General features: G+C 38.5%; 1 protein-coding gene across 4 annotated transcripts in view; it reads right to left on the bottom strand.

Moving 5' to 3' along the window:
* Positions 1-994: 994 nt before the first annotated feature.
* Positions 995-16,965, bottom strand: part of nfat5b (nuclear factor of activated T cells 5b) — a 36,675-nt gene continuing 20,704 nt past the window's right edge. For 3 of the 4 annotated variants that reach the window (XM_077564806.1, XM_077564808.1, XM_077564809.1), the window contains 11 exons: positions 15,313-15,913; positions 13,452-13,638; positions 11,481-11,671; positions 10,013-10,185; positions 8,845-8,979; positions 8,703-8,755; positions 7,566-7,698; positions 7,304-7,372; positions 6,727-6,818; positions 5,039-6,647; positions 995-4,218 (listed from right to left, as the gene is read on the bottom strand). In XM_077564806.1, the coding sequence (XP_077420932.1) occupies positions 3,983-4,218; positions 5,039-6,647; positions 6,727-6,818; positions 7,304-7,372; positions 7,566-7,698; positions 8,703-8,755; positions 8,845-8,979; positions 10,013-10,185; positions 11,481-11,671; positions 13,452-13,638; positions 15,313-15,913 (3,479 nt within the window). In that variant the 3' untranslated portion in view covers positions 995-3,982. The remainder of the gene's footprint in view (positions 4,219-5,038; positions 6,648-6,726; positions 6,819-7,303; positions 7,373-7,565; positions 7,699-8,702; positions 8,756-8,844; positions 8,980-10,012; positions 10,186-11,480; positions 11,672-13,451; positions 13,639-15,312; positions 15,914-16,965) is intronic. The other variant, XM_077564807.1, reaches the window with a different exon arrangement.

Below are 16,965 nucleotides of genomic sequence, written 5' to 3'. Positions count from 1 at the left end.
AAGTTGTTGTTCCAATTTTAAAGGATAACCTGTTGAAGTTTGGTGTAATTTGCTTCAAAAAAGTTCGGAGTGTTCTTACAAACAGGCATGAAAGTGTAATTTTTGTTTTATAATAAAAAGATGAAGATGAAAAAACACTTCTTTTTTTGTGTCAATTGAGGATAAGCGGATATGGGCTCCAAACCACAATCGATTAATTACCATCAGTCACAGTTCAAAAGATCTAAACCCAACGACACAAATAAATACATACGCCAAACAATTTTACTAAACCAATAACAAAAGACTTAATGGAGAAACAAACACAACCATAAATATTAAACAATAGAGATCTTCAGTTTCACAATTTTAAAGAGAGCCAATGACACTAGCTGTCAGGTGTCCTTCTGGAGTTACGTCCCACTGAAAACAGCTCTGCTAAAAGCAGCACAAAGTCACGCCATTAATCACATTAGTCAAGGTTACACTGTACTATTTCTAATATCATCCAAAATGCTCTATTTTGCAGGTTGGTTATTACAACTGTGCTAGGAACACAGGGGGGGGGGGGGGGGGGTCACTCAACAAAACACTCAAAAAAACTAATAATCTAACTTTTGTTAAGAATTTTGTCAGAGACCAGCCCATGAAAGTTTTAAACCGAAAAAACAGCAGGATAAAAATGTCACAAATAAAATGAAGAATAAATGTTTTACTATTTGATTTTTACATATATTAAATGGAAAAACTGGGGGTGAAAAATATGCAAGCAAACGGGCCATAAAACTGGCCCGTCATCAGGATCTATACAAAGCCAGCCTATACTCGCTAACAACTTACCCAAGAATGAATAAAGACAGTTAATACGCGCAAACTGTACTTTATCATTAAATAAATGTATTGCATTTGTAAAGTTTGAAGGTCATACAAAGAATACCCCTATCGAGAATAGAAATTGAATATATATATATATATATATATATATATATATATATATATATATATATATATATATATATATATATATATATATATATATTCTACACATCCCTGTTCAAATGCCAGGTTTTTATGAAGCAAAAAAAATGAGGCCAAAATAAATTACTTAAATAAATAAAATTATAAAACAGTTTATTTAATAATTTAAATACCAGAAATTATTTATTTAAAACATTTCCAACATTAATGTAGCCTCTTGTAGAAATGTTTTTTCTTTTTTGTTTTGTTTTATGATATATTTTCAGAAGGGGAAGTAAAAATGACAGCTTAAACAACGTGGTGACATAACTGTAATTATTTTCTTATATTGGGACATGACTATGCTCAGAAAAATCACATTCAAACTCAGCACCAGAGTCAGCACACACCTTCACAATTGAATGTGTCTGATTCACCCCACTAAATTTTCCTGAATTATTTTTTGCTTTCAAACCGAAGCCTTAAGGTTTTGTATTATTATAGTTTTTCTTAAATTTATTTATTTTGTACAGTGGAACCTAGGAGTTTGAACGTCTCGGAACTCGTAAAAAAAAAAAAAGAAGAAGAAGAAATCGGAGTAAAAAATGCCTCGGAGTTTGAACTCATTTTCAGAGTTTGAACAAGCAAGCTAAGCCGAACGTACCTTGAAAACGGGTAGCCGAGCAATGCCGAATGCTCATGTTGCGGTAGTTGAGAAGATGCACTGCTCATTTCCAGTCATATCGTGAATACTCTTGGAGGGTCTCCATACATTCGCGAGTGCATTTTTATTTTTCCACGACAATTTTCTTCGCCATGGGCCCAAAGAAAGACAACAATGCCAGTGGCAGCAAAGAAAAATATACAGTGCTACAAACCACGGGGTAATTAGGAAGGAAATTATCGCGCCGTTGTAACTACCGTGACTACTTCTGTAAATACTGGCATGAGGACCCCCCTTAGCTGTTCACCAACGTGCTTGACGTAAACAACGCACGCAAGGACCGCTTAGTAGTCTAACAATATGCCTAATGTCAATACACAAACTCAGCACTGAACTAACGCAAGCATTAACATAGCATTTATCATCCACTGATGCCATCACACCACAACCAAAAAGGTAAGGTATCTTTTATTGTTTAAAATACTGTACATAGTGTACATGTTTTTTTATATAAATATAAATTAAAATGGGAAGTTTTTGGAGCTTGGGAACGGATTCATTGCATTTACATTATGTCCTATGGGAAACAATGTTTCGGAGGTTGAACAATTTCGGAATTTGAACACTTTGCAGGAACGATTTATGTTCAAACGCCGAGGTACCACTGTATTACTGTCATTTCGAACTGTTAATAATTCCTTCCACTTTATTGAAGGCCCATGTTGCATCTGAAGAAAGATGAATGAGATGATGACGATGAAGATGAAACATGACGCTGTCACTATGCTGAAGGTGTGGTATTCTTTTGGTCTCGAACTGTGACTGTTAATTATAAACACAGCCACATCCCCTTTATAAGAGGGTGTACACACTTGTGCAACCACACTACCTCTTTTGTTGATTTTTACTTCCCATCCTGAAGAGATTGAGCTTTAAAAGTTTTAGGCCACAATAATGGTGGAAAAAGTTTACAAATGATTTATCTTGGTCTCATTTTTTTTTTCTATCACAAAAATGTGATTAGCATTTGAATTAGTGTGTGTAGACTTTTTTTCTTCTTATATCCACTGTATGTAACACACATTTCTCTGGAGTGAAACAGTGGCTCAGGTAGCAATTATTTTGTCCAAATTCTCAGATCATTCGAGCCAAACAAATTGACTGGCACAAGGACAGTTTTGTCCACTTCCTTTTCTCGGAGAATGCCAAACAGAACAGGCTGTAGTGTTGAAATTCACGCAGTGGCTTGCGTGCGCCTCATACATATTGTGCCTGAAAAGTCACACCTCGAGCTGGATGCCAAAATAAAAAAAACAAACTAACAGCAGGAATTCCTGAAACCCTTTCAGCAGAGACAGCAAAGCAAACTATTTCCTGGCCAAGGCAAGCTTCTGAACCACAACGATACAACAAGCCTTGGTTATGCGTACCTGACGCAAAGCGAGTCCATCAATGTGACTCCAAAGGACAAATAACACAATATTGAACTGGTTTACATTTCATTATTTGTACTATAGGTAGACACAGTCTAATACAAATATTCTGTCAACTACATCCTTTGAAACACTTTTGCTTCAAATGTTCCTCATTCACCTCAACTTCAGTGCTACCTTTTGCTAATAATGTTAAATTTTGAGACGCGATAGTAGTATGGCGAACAAAGGAATCCTATAAGAACATTATGTTGGTCATTTTACCCATCTTGAAAAACAGGTCATTTAATCAAAGTAACTAAAAATCATTTTTCACTTCAGTCGTCACCACTAGACATCAGACAGATGAAAATTTTTTCCTTATGTAGTCCACGACGTAAATAAATTAAAGCCTAATTAAAGTGCTTTTGCTCAACTTAGTTTCATCAACCCTCCTGTGGCAAAAACTAGGCTATAAATATGTCAAAACTGAAGGATTTACAATATTTGGCTCACGTTGAGATCTCAAGTACTGCTATAAAGGCACAAATGTGTCGACATTGGTATTTTGTAATCTATGATATTCACTGCAGAGTTTCTCTCAATACACTTTCTATACGCCTTTCAACCACAGGACCGCCTTATTACATTCATACCACACTCTGTTCAAACTTACCCTGACTTCTACTTCACCATCTTGAAAACATTTCGATAACCCCCCAGTCATTTCTATTTTTCTCTGCCTATCTATCTATTTCACTCAAATAGCTCACGGGTTTTCAAAGGGATGTCTTTTTTAAAAAATAATTCTCAGCCTAAAATGAGATCAAATCAAATCTTAAATGAGCACACAATCTGCTGCTCATTCCAATCAACAAATGTCTGCTAATATTTTGACCTCTCATGCACATTTGATAAAATAATAAGGAAGAAACGGAAAAAAAAACAAATCCACGGAATTCTCTGGAAATTAGTATGAACGTGTTACGCTGTTGCCCGGCTCTTGGCTGACCAGCAGGTTATCGATCTTCTCCATGCTCTGAGAGCGTTTCAAGCCGCTCTGCGCCGTCACCGACTGTGACAGTGACTGGTTGAACAGCGACTGAATGCGGGCCTCACTCTCACGTTGGTTTTGCCCAGACTGGCTGATGGCTATGATCTGATCAGACAGCGTGTTTCCTGCTGCGCTCATCAGCTGACCACATTCTGCAGGATGGAGAACACAAAAGGGCGATCAGGTTTGATCTATCCAATTTATTATCCATTTTCATTGGGCAACGGGATGAAACGATAAAAATGGATTTGTTTGTCGTGACTCTTTAATATCTTCAACTTTAGATATGCCTTCGTAATCTGTAATGCACCCTTAGGGGGGAAAAAAAGAAGGCAACTTATTTCTTGAAAAATGTTGAAAGAGACCAAAAACCTTGATGCAGTTTTTGCATACAGGTTATCTGCGTGCCTTAAGTAATTGTCCAGTTCCACTCTTACTGGTACAGAGACAAAGTTAAATATTTGTGTTATGAAGCCCAACTGATACACCATTAAACTTAGAATGTGAAAACAGCTGACATTCATCATTGCTACCAAGGTATTACCACGTTTAATTTTAATTAGGCATGTTTTGGACATCTACCTATGTTTAAGACCCACAGTAGTGACCAAATGAAGGGAAAGTAAGTTTGACTTCCTCCACAAATGGACTCAATTCACAATGAATGCGTGCATTAGCAAGGAAGTGCCTCAATATTAAAAGTGTTTTTAGTGATTGTAGGTCGTTTATGTACATTGAGGTTAATGTTACTTGTACTATGAGCTATAATTATGACTTCAGCTAATTAGCGTTGTATAGACAGATGGATAAATTGCGTTTTTGGTCTACAGAAACCAGCCAAATTAAACAGTCCAAAGAGAACATGTGGGACTGAACCAGAAAACCTAAAATTCATTCTGTTTTGGATTATTAAGTGGTTAGAAAAGATGTTGCTATGGCAACAGTTTTAAAGGCAGCTATCAAATTGCTTACCATTCTGAATTCCAAAAAGGAACAGTTCAGACTGTTGAGGCTGGCTGGGCTGACCGATGGTCCCGCCGACTGCAGACTGAAACAGAGTCCCTGGCTGCTGAACAGGAGATGAGGTGGTCGTCTGGAGGTTCGCCACGCTGTTCGGTGAAGCAAACATGGCCGACTGTGCGAGCTCCTGAGACATGAAGAGCCCCACGGACCGCTCCTGCCCATTGTTTGTGGCATTTCCAAGTTGCATTGGTTGCTGATCCTGAAATAGCACTTGCTGGCGCGCGTCGTTGGGGTTACCTAAGGCCATGGGCTCAGATTGGACCTGTTGGTTTACCGTCACCATGCTGGCCTGTGAGAAAAGCAGGGACGCGTTCTGGGGCTCTTGGGAAACCAGACTGCTGCTGGTCAAAGGAGGCATCTGCCCCTGATTGCGGAAGAGCATATTGGAAGTGGGGTCTGTGCTGGGCAGGGGGTTGTTACAGAATAGTAGCCCGGCTGGCTGCTGTTGAGCTGAAGACAGCGTGTTTGCAGGTGCGTGCTGGGAGATGTTCTGGAACAAACATTGTTGCGGGTTTGTCTGAGAGAGGGCCTGAGGCTGGGAAGGCTGCTGCTGCTGCTCCATTTGTGCACCTTGTTGGATTGGAGAGAGCTGAGTCTGAGCTTGTGACTGAAACACGGATTGTTGTTCGGGGGAAGGCGTTTGCAGAGCACTGAGGAAGGCCAGTTGCTGCTGTTGGGCACTATTGGTTGGAAGTTGGCCTGGAAGAGACGTCTGGGGAAGGAAAAGACTCGGGGTTGAAGGTTGCTGGTCCGGAGAGGGCAGAGCTGTCATAGGGTTTTGAAAGAGCACGGCCTGCACCTGCTCTGGAGTGTGTGAGGCGTTCTGGCTATGAAACAGACTTCCTTGGGGATCGTGCGCGTCAGACAAAGGACTGGGATTGTGGAACGCTGGTGGTGAGGGGTGCGAGGGCGACTGCTGGAGGAAATTGGTCTGAATCGAGAGCAGATCCGTGGTCTGCTGAAAGAGAGTTGTTTGCTGTTGCTGCTGCTGAGCTTGTTGGAAAAGTGACCCCTGGTTTGGCAGAGCATCTTGCGAGGAGCCCTGTTGCTCCACATTCACACGCTGCATTTGGATTTGTGATTGGAATATCTGTTGGTGTAGATTCTCCAACACTTGCTGCTGCTGCAGTTGCTGTTGATGAATTTGCTGCTGCTGTTGTTGTTGTTGCTGAAGTTGCTGGTTTTGGATCTGCTGGTGCTGAATATGGTGCTGCTGGTTAGTCATGGAGTTGTCCGTCTGAAACGCTTCAGGCCTAAGTTGTCTAACTGCCTCCTCCAACTGGGCCACTTCATCTGAAGGGAACATAGGCAGCTGCTGCTGTTGAGGTCCTGGATCACCACATGGCCTCACCGCTGACCCAGAACTGCTGACTTGCCTCTCCTGCCCAAGACCCACTCTTGGCTGGATTGGAGCTAAGGCCTCTGTGTTGGTAAAAACTGGAGCCTGGCTCTTGTCGGGCTCGCCTGAGGACTGCGGTAATGTGTTAGGAAATTCTCTGTTATTTAGATGGCCTGTAGACATCTCTGGGTTCTGCTGGGCTGGACAGAGGTCCAATGTCTGCTGGACAACCAATGAGAAGTTCAAACGTTGACATAATATGTTGTTTGTAAATAATAATACAATTGTAATTAATGACCTTGAACACCCCAGAGGTTTGGAGGTTGTTGGTGACCTCCATTGGAGTGACTTCTTCTTTCTTCACTTGAGGCAACATGCAAGGCATTAGAACTGTGACAAGATGTACAGGAAGTTTAACCACCGATTAGTATATATTTGCTTTAAGTGGTTCTTAAAATACACAACCGGGTTGAAATACAATTCTTAATTCAAATACCCCTGGAGCCATACAAAAAAATGCAATCTTTGAACCGCTGTTGAAAATGAGATGTTTGAGTTCCTTCGCCAAACAGCAGCCACCGAGGAGCAGTTGGCGTCACGTCTTGAAGAAGGGATTGCTAATTCGGCTAATTGAAGCCACATGCTAAAGACTCCAGATCAGACCGAATTGTTGTTGGCCTACTCCTAAAATATTCGTTATCCGGCTCGCTTATATCAGTATCCCAAATCTAAATAATATGATTATAATTTGATTATTATATGAATGTATGATATTAAAGGGAGAGTATATTATTGTTTTGTTGTTGTTTTTACACCTTATTGTTAACTTTGATGAACCTTAGCTAATAAAATGTTTACAAAGAAATAATCTTTACTTGGATCGTCAAAGGGACACGTCTTCACTGGAGATGAAGTCTCTTTCTTCACAAAAACTTCAGTGTTTGCTGCAAGAGAAGGTAATCACACATTCACACATGACTAGGAACGCGCACTGTGAGCCATGATGGCCCTTTGGGCTCATCCTGAAGAACATGGAAAAAAACACGTACTTTATTGTATCGTTGTGCTCATAAGTTGACATACCGATGTCAACTTATGAGCACAACTGAAGTTCAGAAGAAAGATACAAAAACAAACCTGAATCTGGAGTGTAAGTAAATGGTTGGACATCGTGGGATCTGCCAGCATTGGTGACCACAAAGATACCCACGCACACAGCAGAGGTGAGGTTTTGGTTCTGGTAAGGTGGAACCTTCACAATCAAATGATTCTTGGGGCGCAACATGAAGTCAAGAAAAAAGAACAAATGAATAAATAAACACATTGTACATTTAGTACATTACAATATTGAACATTTCGTTTGAACAGCAAGGCAGATCATTTACACAATATAAGATAACATCACTTTCCCGGAAGGGAGCATGTTTTAACAACCGGGAAATAGTTTTAAGGTCAGTCATCAATTCTGAGGATATCCTTTATTGTCCTACCACACAATCCACTTGAAATCAGCCAATGCCAATTCATGTTTTATTTTTTGTTTTTTTTGCTGCCTTTCTTCTAACATTCAAAACCACTATCTTCTTCAGGTCAATTTTACATTAAGCAGCCACTTGCTGTTATATTTAAAAAAATGACTTCTTTTTTTTTAACCTGTTCAGCCCAAGTTTATTTAGGAGTAGAACTCTCTTACAAGCTCATAATTTGTCATTGCTACAAATTACAATTAAGAAGTCTACCATTCGATTGCAGACTATCCATGCATGTTGAATCATCGCATGTTTTCTATCAAATCTTCTCTTTGTTTATGATTTTTAAAATAATTTTAATGAGTCTAATGACCTATCCATCCAACCACCTACCTTTCTATCTATCTATCCATCCTCTGTTTGTTTTTGTCTGGCTATTTTGCCCTTTTTATCATGCGTGTTAATGTTTGCTAGCTTTAAAAACCATGTTGATCTCACTGGGATTAGCTTGTTAAATAAAAGCTGTTTAGCAGGCTACATAGCTAAATATTTACGCATTTTGTTCCTTTGGAAGGCTTTGTTTACAAGAGTAAAGGTCAAAACTGTCAGTGTGGAAACACACCTCCGCGACTGTGTATTTAGGTCACAATACAAAGAGAGCACTCAAACCTTTGAACCAGCAGCCATATAAGATGATTACATCTAAATCACCATATAAATCCCAAGTGGCTTCTACTTAGCTTATTAATGGTTGCCACCAATTACTTGGTTCAAATTAAACAAGAACAATTACAGGAAGTCTAACCTGGTGAAACAACTCCATGTCAATTTCCGCTTCTGCCTTCCAAGATGTTTCATCTGAAACAGAAGAAGGTTCTTCAATTAGAATTGTTGTTGTTTTGCAATTAGAATCGATTTTTAAAAATGTCAAATCAGGTGTTTCCTACCTGACACATTCTCTTGAAACATGACTTTAGCGTCTTTGAGAAAATTCTTGCCAATGATGAAGAGCTCTTCTCCGCCCCTCACTGAGCAGCTGTGTAGTGATTTCTTCAGAATCTCCGGCACTCCCGCCGGTTGAGCTGTCAACACAGTACAATATTACATTTCTGAGAATTAAATGCAGCCTGGGTGGCAAGGAACACAAGATTTGCTGATAATACTGCCACTCGCAGCCTAAACATGAAATGGACATTTTTTAGCATTCAAGCTGTATATTATGTTTATGTTGTTCCAAAACAAGGACAATCAAATGTGGATTTAAAACTACTTATTAGAATCTGAATTTATTGTGAAAGTATTTATTCAGTGAAAATGAGAGGAAATGTAAATATTTAATTTGCACGCCAAGTTACAGCGTGCGCCCATAACATTTCTGATGGTGCCTTAAGATTTTAAGTTAGCGGTCACTGTGCTCATAGTTAAAAACAAAAACAAAAAAACAACAACTTTAGGCTGGAGCCCTGGTATGTACTGAATCGAGGCTGTAACCTGAAAGAATTTCAGAGGTTTTCATCCACAATTGCCTTTTTTTTTTTAAATTACAAACAGTTTGTCAAGCATGACATTTTCGGGACAGAATTAAGCCAAACAGAGACAAGCCCAGTTTACTTTCCCCTAAACCGGATAATACTGTTTGAGAACAAGTACCGTTCTGTAAACCTGTTAAAGTAGGAATAGATAAGATTTCATGTTGACACACAACATAGCTTAAACAATGCTTCTTTTTCAAAGGAGATGTTTCAATGTGCTAGATGTAAAACACAACAACACCCAAACATACACTTACTGTATATGGAAAGATACCACAGCGTTGCGTGTTAGTTCAGCATCACGCTTCTATTGTTTTGTCCTTCCTTTTAATTCCTCCCATGTCAGTTCTACCAAATTAACTTTCTTACTGCCGTAACCGTCCTTCCTGTTTATAAAGCTCGCCACACCCTCATACTGTTTGCATGATCACACATTACAGAAGAATGAAGAGATTTTCTCTTTAATAAGATTAACATCACAATGCACACAATAGAGCGAGAAAAGAGAGTAGGTTGTAAAAACAATTTGATGTGATATTCACACATTCCACCTTCATTGGCTGAAACCAACAGCTTTACTTACTGCAAAGGATGGAAGACGACAACGTTTGGAGTGTGAGCACGGAACCGTCCGGACGTGGGATGTTGACCCGAAACACGAGCCTCGCGCGCGTGCTTTTCTTCTTTGACCCCGCCACCCCGATGCGAGCCTCCACATCAGCATTTCGGAGCTTCAAGATTCCCACACAGTCCACACTGCACAAAGACCCAGTGTCAGCTTTGGGGAAAACATGCAGCTTGAGTAAAAAAAAAATATTGTTAATGAAAACTGCAAATAATTCGGTTTGCGCTAAGATCTGGCCTATTTGAATTTTCAAAAAAGCATGAACTGATGAATTTTAACCCTGGAGAACCCAAGAACCCTTTTCTTCTTTGGAAAATTATGAATTATACATTAAATGACTGCTATAAGTTTACTGAACACCAAAATATGTTTTTTCAATTTTAACCCTTTTTTTTTTAACTAGCTCAGAGTTGCTAATTTATCAATATATATATATATATATATATATATATTGATATATATATATATATATATATATATATATATATATATTGATATATATATATATATATATATATATATATATATATTGATATATATATTGATATATATATATATATATAAATAAAACATACTCCTAGGCATTCTGCAACATGATATAAAATAGATTAACAAAAAAAACACAATTTTACCATCTGATGGTTTGCTGAGAAGACGGTTTTGTTTGGATTGATTTCCAGCTCAACAAAACAGCATGTTGCCAGCCATCTTGTCACCACCACTCTGGCTCATGTAAGTGCAATATTCATCCACTAGATGGCCCCATGCAGGGGTCAGAAGTGGCACTCTGGACTTTTGAAGTTAACTCTTTCACTGCCACTGACGTTAAAAGACGTCAAGTAAAAACCTACGGAGGGCCGCCAATGACGTTAAAAGATGTCATCCAATTATTATTATTATTTTTTTGAAACGGGTGCAGGCAAGCCTTCCGCAGCTGTGGTGAAAGTTTCAAGCAGGTCTATTGAGCCTAGTGACTATTTTTGGCCCCTAGAGGGCAGCGATGACTCTCTTTTGACAAGATTGGGTGGGCATCAGTAGAAGACGTGAGGCGGGGCTAGAGTGTTGAGGGGACAATGGCTGAAGAAGCCATAATGGCGACAACCCGTTTCTGAAAACGTCTGGCAGTGAAAGAGTTAAATTTGTAAAAAAAAAAAAAAAAAAAAAAAAGGTCTTTGTTATTTGAGTAGCAGAATGTATATTATTATAATATATATATTTGACCCCGTGGGTTCTCCAGGGTTAAGCTTTAGATATAGGCCATTATGAGTGAACTTACTGGCAAAGTATGATTTAGACATGATGCCCTTTAACGTTAAATCGCATTTCTTTTACGCCATTATTTTCTTTGCCATGACGTGAGAGATTGTGGTTTAACAACAAAACACACAAATGCTCAGTGTGCTCACCCCAACAGCAAAATACGTACGCTAAGGTCATGTTGGTGCTTGGGTCCAAGGGGACTTCGATGACTGTCGTGCCCCCAATGTCCACCTCTTTGCAGGCTGTGGTGTTGCGGCCGGTCACTCTGCAAGCTTGGTAAAATCCATGTGGCCTCGCCCGCTCTGCATCGTTTCCCACAAAAACTTGCAAAATGACTGGCTCATTCACACCCTCCAGCTATAAAACATATGTGATACAAAATTTAGTATGGAGGACCAAAAGTGCCAAAATTCAATAAATGAATACACCATTAAATAATTAAATAAATGTGTCATTTATTAATTAAATATGGAATGCAATAAACCAATAATTAAATAAATGTGTCATTAATTAAATTACCTACATCTATAAAAATATATGTATAATTATTTCTGTATTTATTTATTTCCTGTTCCTGTGTTTCAGCGTTTCGTGAATTTCTTTTATCTGTCAAACTTGCCCGTCAAAGTTAGTGGGCGGGGCTGATTCACTCAAATCTTGTCTAATCGACTGCTTCGACCTGAAGGGGTTTCGAAACATGGCGGCTACGGTGATGGATTTTTTTTTTTTGCTGATATAGTGATCAAGGCTTGTTATTGTACAAAACCAACATAAAAATAAAAGCGATATTTCTACTATTTCGCTTAAGTACAGTTTTGACTTTAATGTTTCCATTGAAGAGTGATTTGCTTCTGAGGCGTAGTTCTCGTAACGTCCCGCCTCGACTCTCGCGATTCTTGTAGGTGGTCACGTCACGCTAACGGCTCCTCATGAACGTCACGAGAATAAATAGTATGCGTGTATGGAGCCGCGGCAGCCTTGACTCAATAAGATTTGCTGTCCCCTCAGGAAGCAATTCCGACACAAAAGCCAGTGGCCCTGTACTTCCACCTTCCTTTTCTTCCTTTTACCGGGCGGGGTCACATGACTACAGGAAATGCGAAAAAAGTGACTTCCATTTCAACACGTCTCAAAAAGCACCTCATGACAGCGCATCTGAGTCTAATGGTAACACGCACCCATTGAGGTCAATAGCGCCACCCAGCCTTTCGAATTGTATTTAGTACCTACTCACTCTGCATCAATTTATTGTTCTGAAATGGATTTGTCTTGACTTTGTGAGCAGGGTGACCAACCAGGTGTTAGGACCTGCCCACCAAACTTTGATGGGTAAGTTTGACAGATAAAAGAAATTCATGAAACACCGCAACACAGTGACCATGAAATAATTAATTAAATAGACAAATCATTTTAGATATATATTTACAAATAATCATAGGTAATTTAATTAATCAATGACACATTTAATAACACATTGATTGATTTAATTCCATATATATTTAATAAATGAAACATTTAATTCATTAATGACACATTTATTTAATCATTTAGTGGTGTATTCATTTATTTAACATTGGCACTTTTGGTCCTCCATAATTTAGCACATAGAAATGCATGTAAATGCAGTAAACTGGTCACATGTTGCAAGGTGTTAACTTCTTTAAGTTACCAGTTAACTTCTTAATTGGTAACTTAACAGTGTTTGCCAACCTTTAATGAGCTAAGACGAATATTTACATTACATTAGTAAAATCTCACAGCTAACCCTCAAATTAAAATGTCACAAAAAAAACAGGACAGCATAAAAATAAATTTGATTTTGGGACATTTAAAATCGATTCTGAATCGTACTAAATGAGAATCGATTTTTTGGCACACCCCTAAGAATTATACTTTGTGTATTTCAAAAAGCTACATAGATTTGACTTGTCAGAAAAGTCTGCTTAGCTTCATGCTAACAAACAATGCAAAACGCCATCGAAGGGCTAACCCACAGCATCAGTGTTATAACCGTTTAAAGAACGGATATTTAAAATAGAATATAAGCCTAACATCATGTTTTACATCCCTTCACGCCTCTGTGAAGAATTTGCTTCACAAGGCTGCCCAGAGATAAACAAAATGGCTCAAAAGCTACCTTGATGGTAGGGAAGCCCTGCTGAGTGCGGTCCTTCACAGACCCTCTGCTGCCCTCAGTCAGGTAGCGAGCCCGGTGCTGAGGCTCAGGCTGAACAAGGATCTTCAGCTCCTTCTGTTCACTCTTAGATGGGTACTGCATGGCTAGAACTCCTTTTTGATGAGGCACCTGAGCATTTTCTTGTGGACTGCAAAAAAAGAACAGAAAAAAAGTATACATGTATTCCCTTTGAGTGCTTATTTTGACTTTTTTATTCTTCACATTTCTGCGGAACAATTTTGAATTGGTATGGTATAGTAATTGTGACCCCCCCACCCCCCAATAAATATTGTGATTTACAATGTGATTATTTTTTTCAAGGTCCTTGTGACTTTGTTTTATCAAACAAGTAATAAATTAATCAGAATTACAACATCAGATTTATTTAGGGTTGGGCAAGTACCGATTACAGGATTGTCTGCCTCTTGTGGCCGTTTTACGATTAGAAACCAGAAATAATAAAAAAAAAAAAAATGTTACTAAATTCATACAATTTTAAGGAAAAATACTAGAATGGGATATATACTGTACATAGGTCTGTCTTTAAAAGTATCTGTCATTGTTGCTTTGAGGGAAATTTTAAGTATCAAAAGTACTTCTGGTATTGGTACCGGTGACTAATCAATAGTTGAGTACTGAAAAAAAATTTTTTGGTATGAATATCCCTACATTTATTACATATAATGTGTCTTATAGGTTAGGTAGGCCTTTGCTTAAATAAAGGCAAATGAACCATTAATTAATATGAATGGCAGTTTATCTACTGCAATTAGAGTTTTTAACTTACTAAACGATGACAACTTCACTAAATACAAACTAACTAATGTGGTGTAAACCTAAATAACAACATCATAAATCAGATTACAACAATGCAAACAAATACAAACTTTTCATGCTTCATGCAAACATGTGGGCTGCACTTCTTGTTTGTTTTTTTTCTTTTTTTTTTTTTTCTTAAGGAGAGCTCAGTATTGTTCATTCAATTTGATGTAATCATTGCTCTCCTTTTTTATAAATTTATATATATATATATATATATATTTTTTTTTTTTTGTATGTGGGTGAGTATGTGTATGTGCGTGTGTGTATTCATCAGTTCACCTAAAACCTATTAAAAAAAATCCCATACTAATAATATAATATAATAATAAATTGCCAAATGCAGAAACATCAATGTAAGTTATCACGATGTGGTGGGCTGCACTTCTTATGTACTGAACGTATCCAGATACTAAATAAATAAATATATAAAAAATGAAACCTAGCGCGATGAAAATTTTATTTTACTACATTATAATGTCCAATTGAGCTTGATAAAAAAAAAAATATATATATATATAATTTTTTTTTTTTTCCCTAATTGCACCTACTGTTTTTTCTTTCTTGCAACTGTGAAACCCAAACTTATTTACCCAAAACATCAGCTGATCGCTTTCTGGCCAATGGCCAAAGCCAACAACATTCCCTTTTTGTTTTCTCACCAGAATTTCCTACAGGATCAATAAAATCGACCTACCTAAAACAATCCGTGGCGAAAGTGCTCCACGGTTGCCGTGGCGCACGAAGAAATGTTGACGCCCTCGATCTAGCGAGTGAATTGTATCTGTTTATTTAATCGGCGCTGCTTATCCTTGGCCTTTGACAGCGCCACTATCATTTACAGTTGGCAACAGTAGCTACTGTTTGTGACTGTGTTTCAGGCAATGGGTGGAGCACGGAATAACTTGAATGAATGTTTGGCTGATTTGGTGGCCTAATCCTCACAATCCTGGCCACGGGGCTGTTGTCATTAGACACCATATTTATTTACAGTTGTACAAACCTTCCTTTTTGTCCAGTCTTGTTGTCCGTGCCGAGCTGGGAAATGACAAAGTGTGGCCCTTTGGCGCTGTCCGCATCAAAAACATCCATGCTGGCTTCACTGCTAAGTAAAGATTTGGGCCCCGGCCTTTGGCGTGGGGTGCGTTTGCGTGACTTTCGTGGCACCTCCGTGTTGTCGTTGTAAGAGGTTGTGCTCATGATACTGAAGTTGGACAAAGAGTCCTCCATCCAGATGCTGTTGCTGTGCTCCGAGTCCAATGAGGTTTCTGCTTGACAGGACATGTGACTATCGCTAAGGAGGTCTTGCGGAGGCGGAGAGATGTTCAGTTCGGTGCGTCGTTTCGGGGGCATCATTTGCTGGTGGTCCTCTTGGGATGTCACACCTAACCCTCCTTCGTTGGTGGGCACGGAATGACCACCGCCATTGCTGTTGGAACTCCCACCTTCGGCACCAAGGGTCTCTGGTACGGCTCTGCAAGTTCTGTTGTTGTTCTCTGGGTCGACATTGCCACTGGCTGAAGAACTGCAATGTTTGGCGGAGCTGGAAGAGGTGGGAAAAGCACTGCGGGGGCCATCCATGGTCATAGAGGAGGACATGCCATCTACAGTACAGTGCAAATAATTGGAAAGTTAATATCATTTCATATAATGCTGTCAATTTGTATTTCACAACTTTGTACTGTGGTGCCTTGATATACGAGCGACTCACGCTTCTCCGGGTACGAGCCGTCATTCGGCAGATTTTTTTTGCTTCGAATTGCAAGCAAAAATTGGAGACGTGCGCCGAGTGGTGGCAACAAACTCAACTCAGTACACTTTAAATTAAAATAAATTTATTTTTAAAAATAAAAATAAAAAAAGAGAGAGCAATGATGATGACATGTCAAATCGGTAAAATTACCGAATGAACAATACTGAGCTCTCCAGAAGAAGAAAAAAATAAATAATAATAAAAAAAGTACACTTTAAATTAAGCAGCAAATTAAGCCGAGTGGTGGCAACAAACTCAACTCAGTACACTTTAAATTAAAATAAATTTATTTAAAAAAAAAAAAAGAAAAAAAAAGAGAGAGCAATGATGATGACATGTCAAATCGGTAAAATTACCGAATGAACAATACTGAGCTCTCCAGAAGAAGAAAAAAAATAATAATAATAAAAGAAGTACACTTTAAATTAAGCAGCAGTTTGGCCAATAGTTAAGAATTCATAAAAAAAAAAGAGGCTTCAAACTTTTTAATGCCACTCCCAGTTGAAGTTTACTATCAAACTCAACGTAAAATAGAGAGTTTAGACTTTAAACAACAAATTAAACACAAATATTAAGTGGATTTACAATATTATGGGGTATGTTTTTTTTTGAGGGGGGGGGGGGGGCTGCAACGGATTGATGCCATTTCCATTCATTTCAATGGGAAAAGATGATCTCAGATGAGCGTGATCAACGACAAATTGAACTCGTAAATCAAGGCACCACTGTAGCTGATCTGCAATCTTCTTTTTTTTTGTTTAAACCATTACAGGGTCTCCCCTTTATAGTGGCTCTTATGTACTGTATGTACTGTGATGAATTCTGTTAATTGGATCCCTTGATGTGAATAATTGTAAAAAAAATAAAAATAATGATCTGCCATACAGTGTTCGATTAAAACTG

Source organism: Vanacampus margaritifer, chromosome 4, assembly GCF_051991255.1.
Source record: "Vanacampus margaritifer isolate UIUO_Vmar chromosome 4, RoL_Vmar_1.0, whole genome shotgun sequence".
NCBI classification, from domain to species: Eukaryota; Metazoa; Chordata; class Actinopteri; order Syngnathiformes; family Syngnathidae; genus Vanacampus; species Vanacampus margaritifer.
The sequence above is the reverse complement of the archived record's forward strand: the minus strand, read 5'-3'. Positions and strand labels throughout refer to the sequence as shown.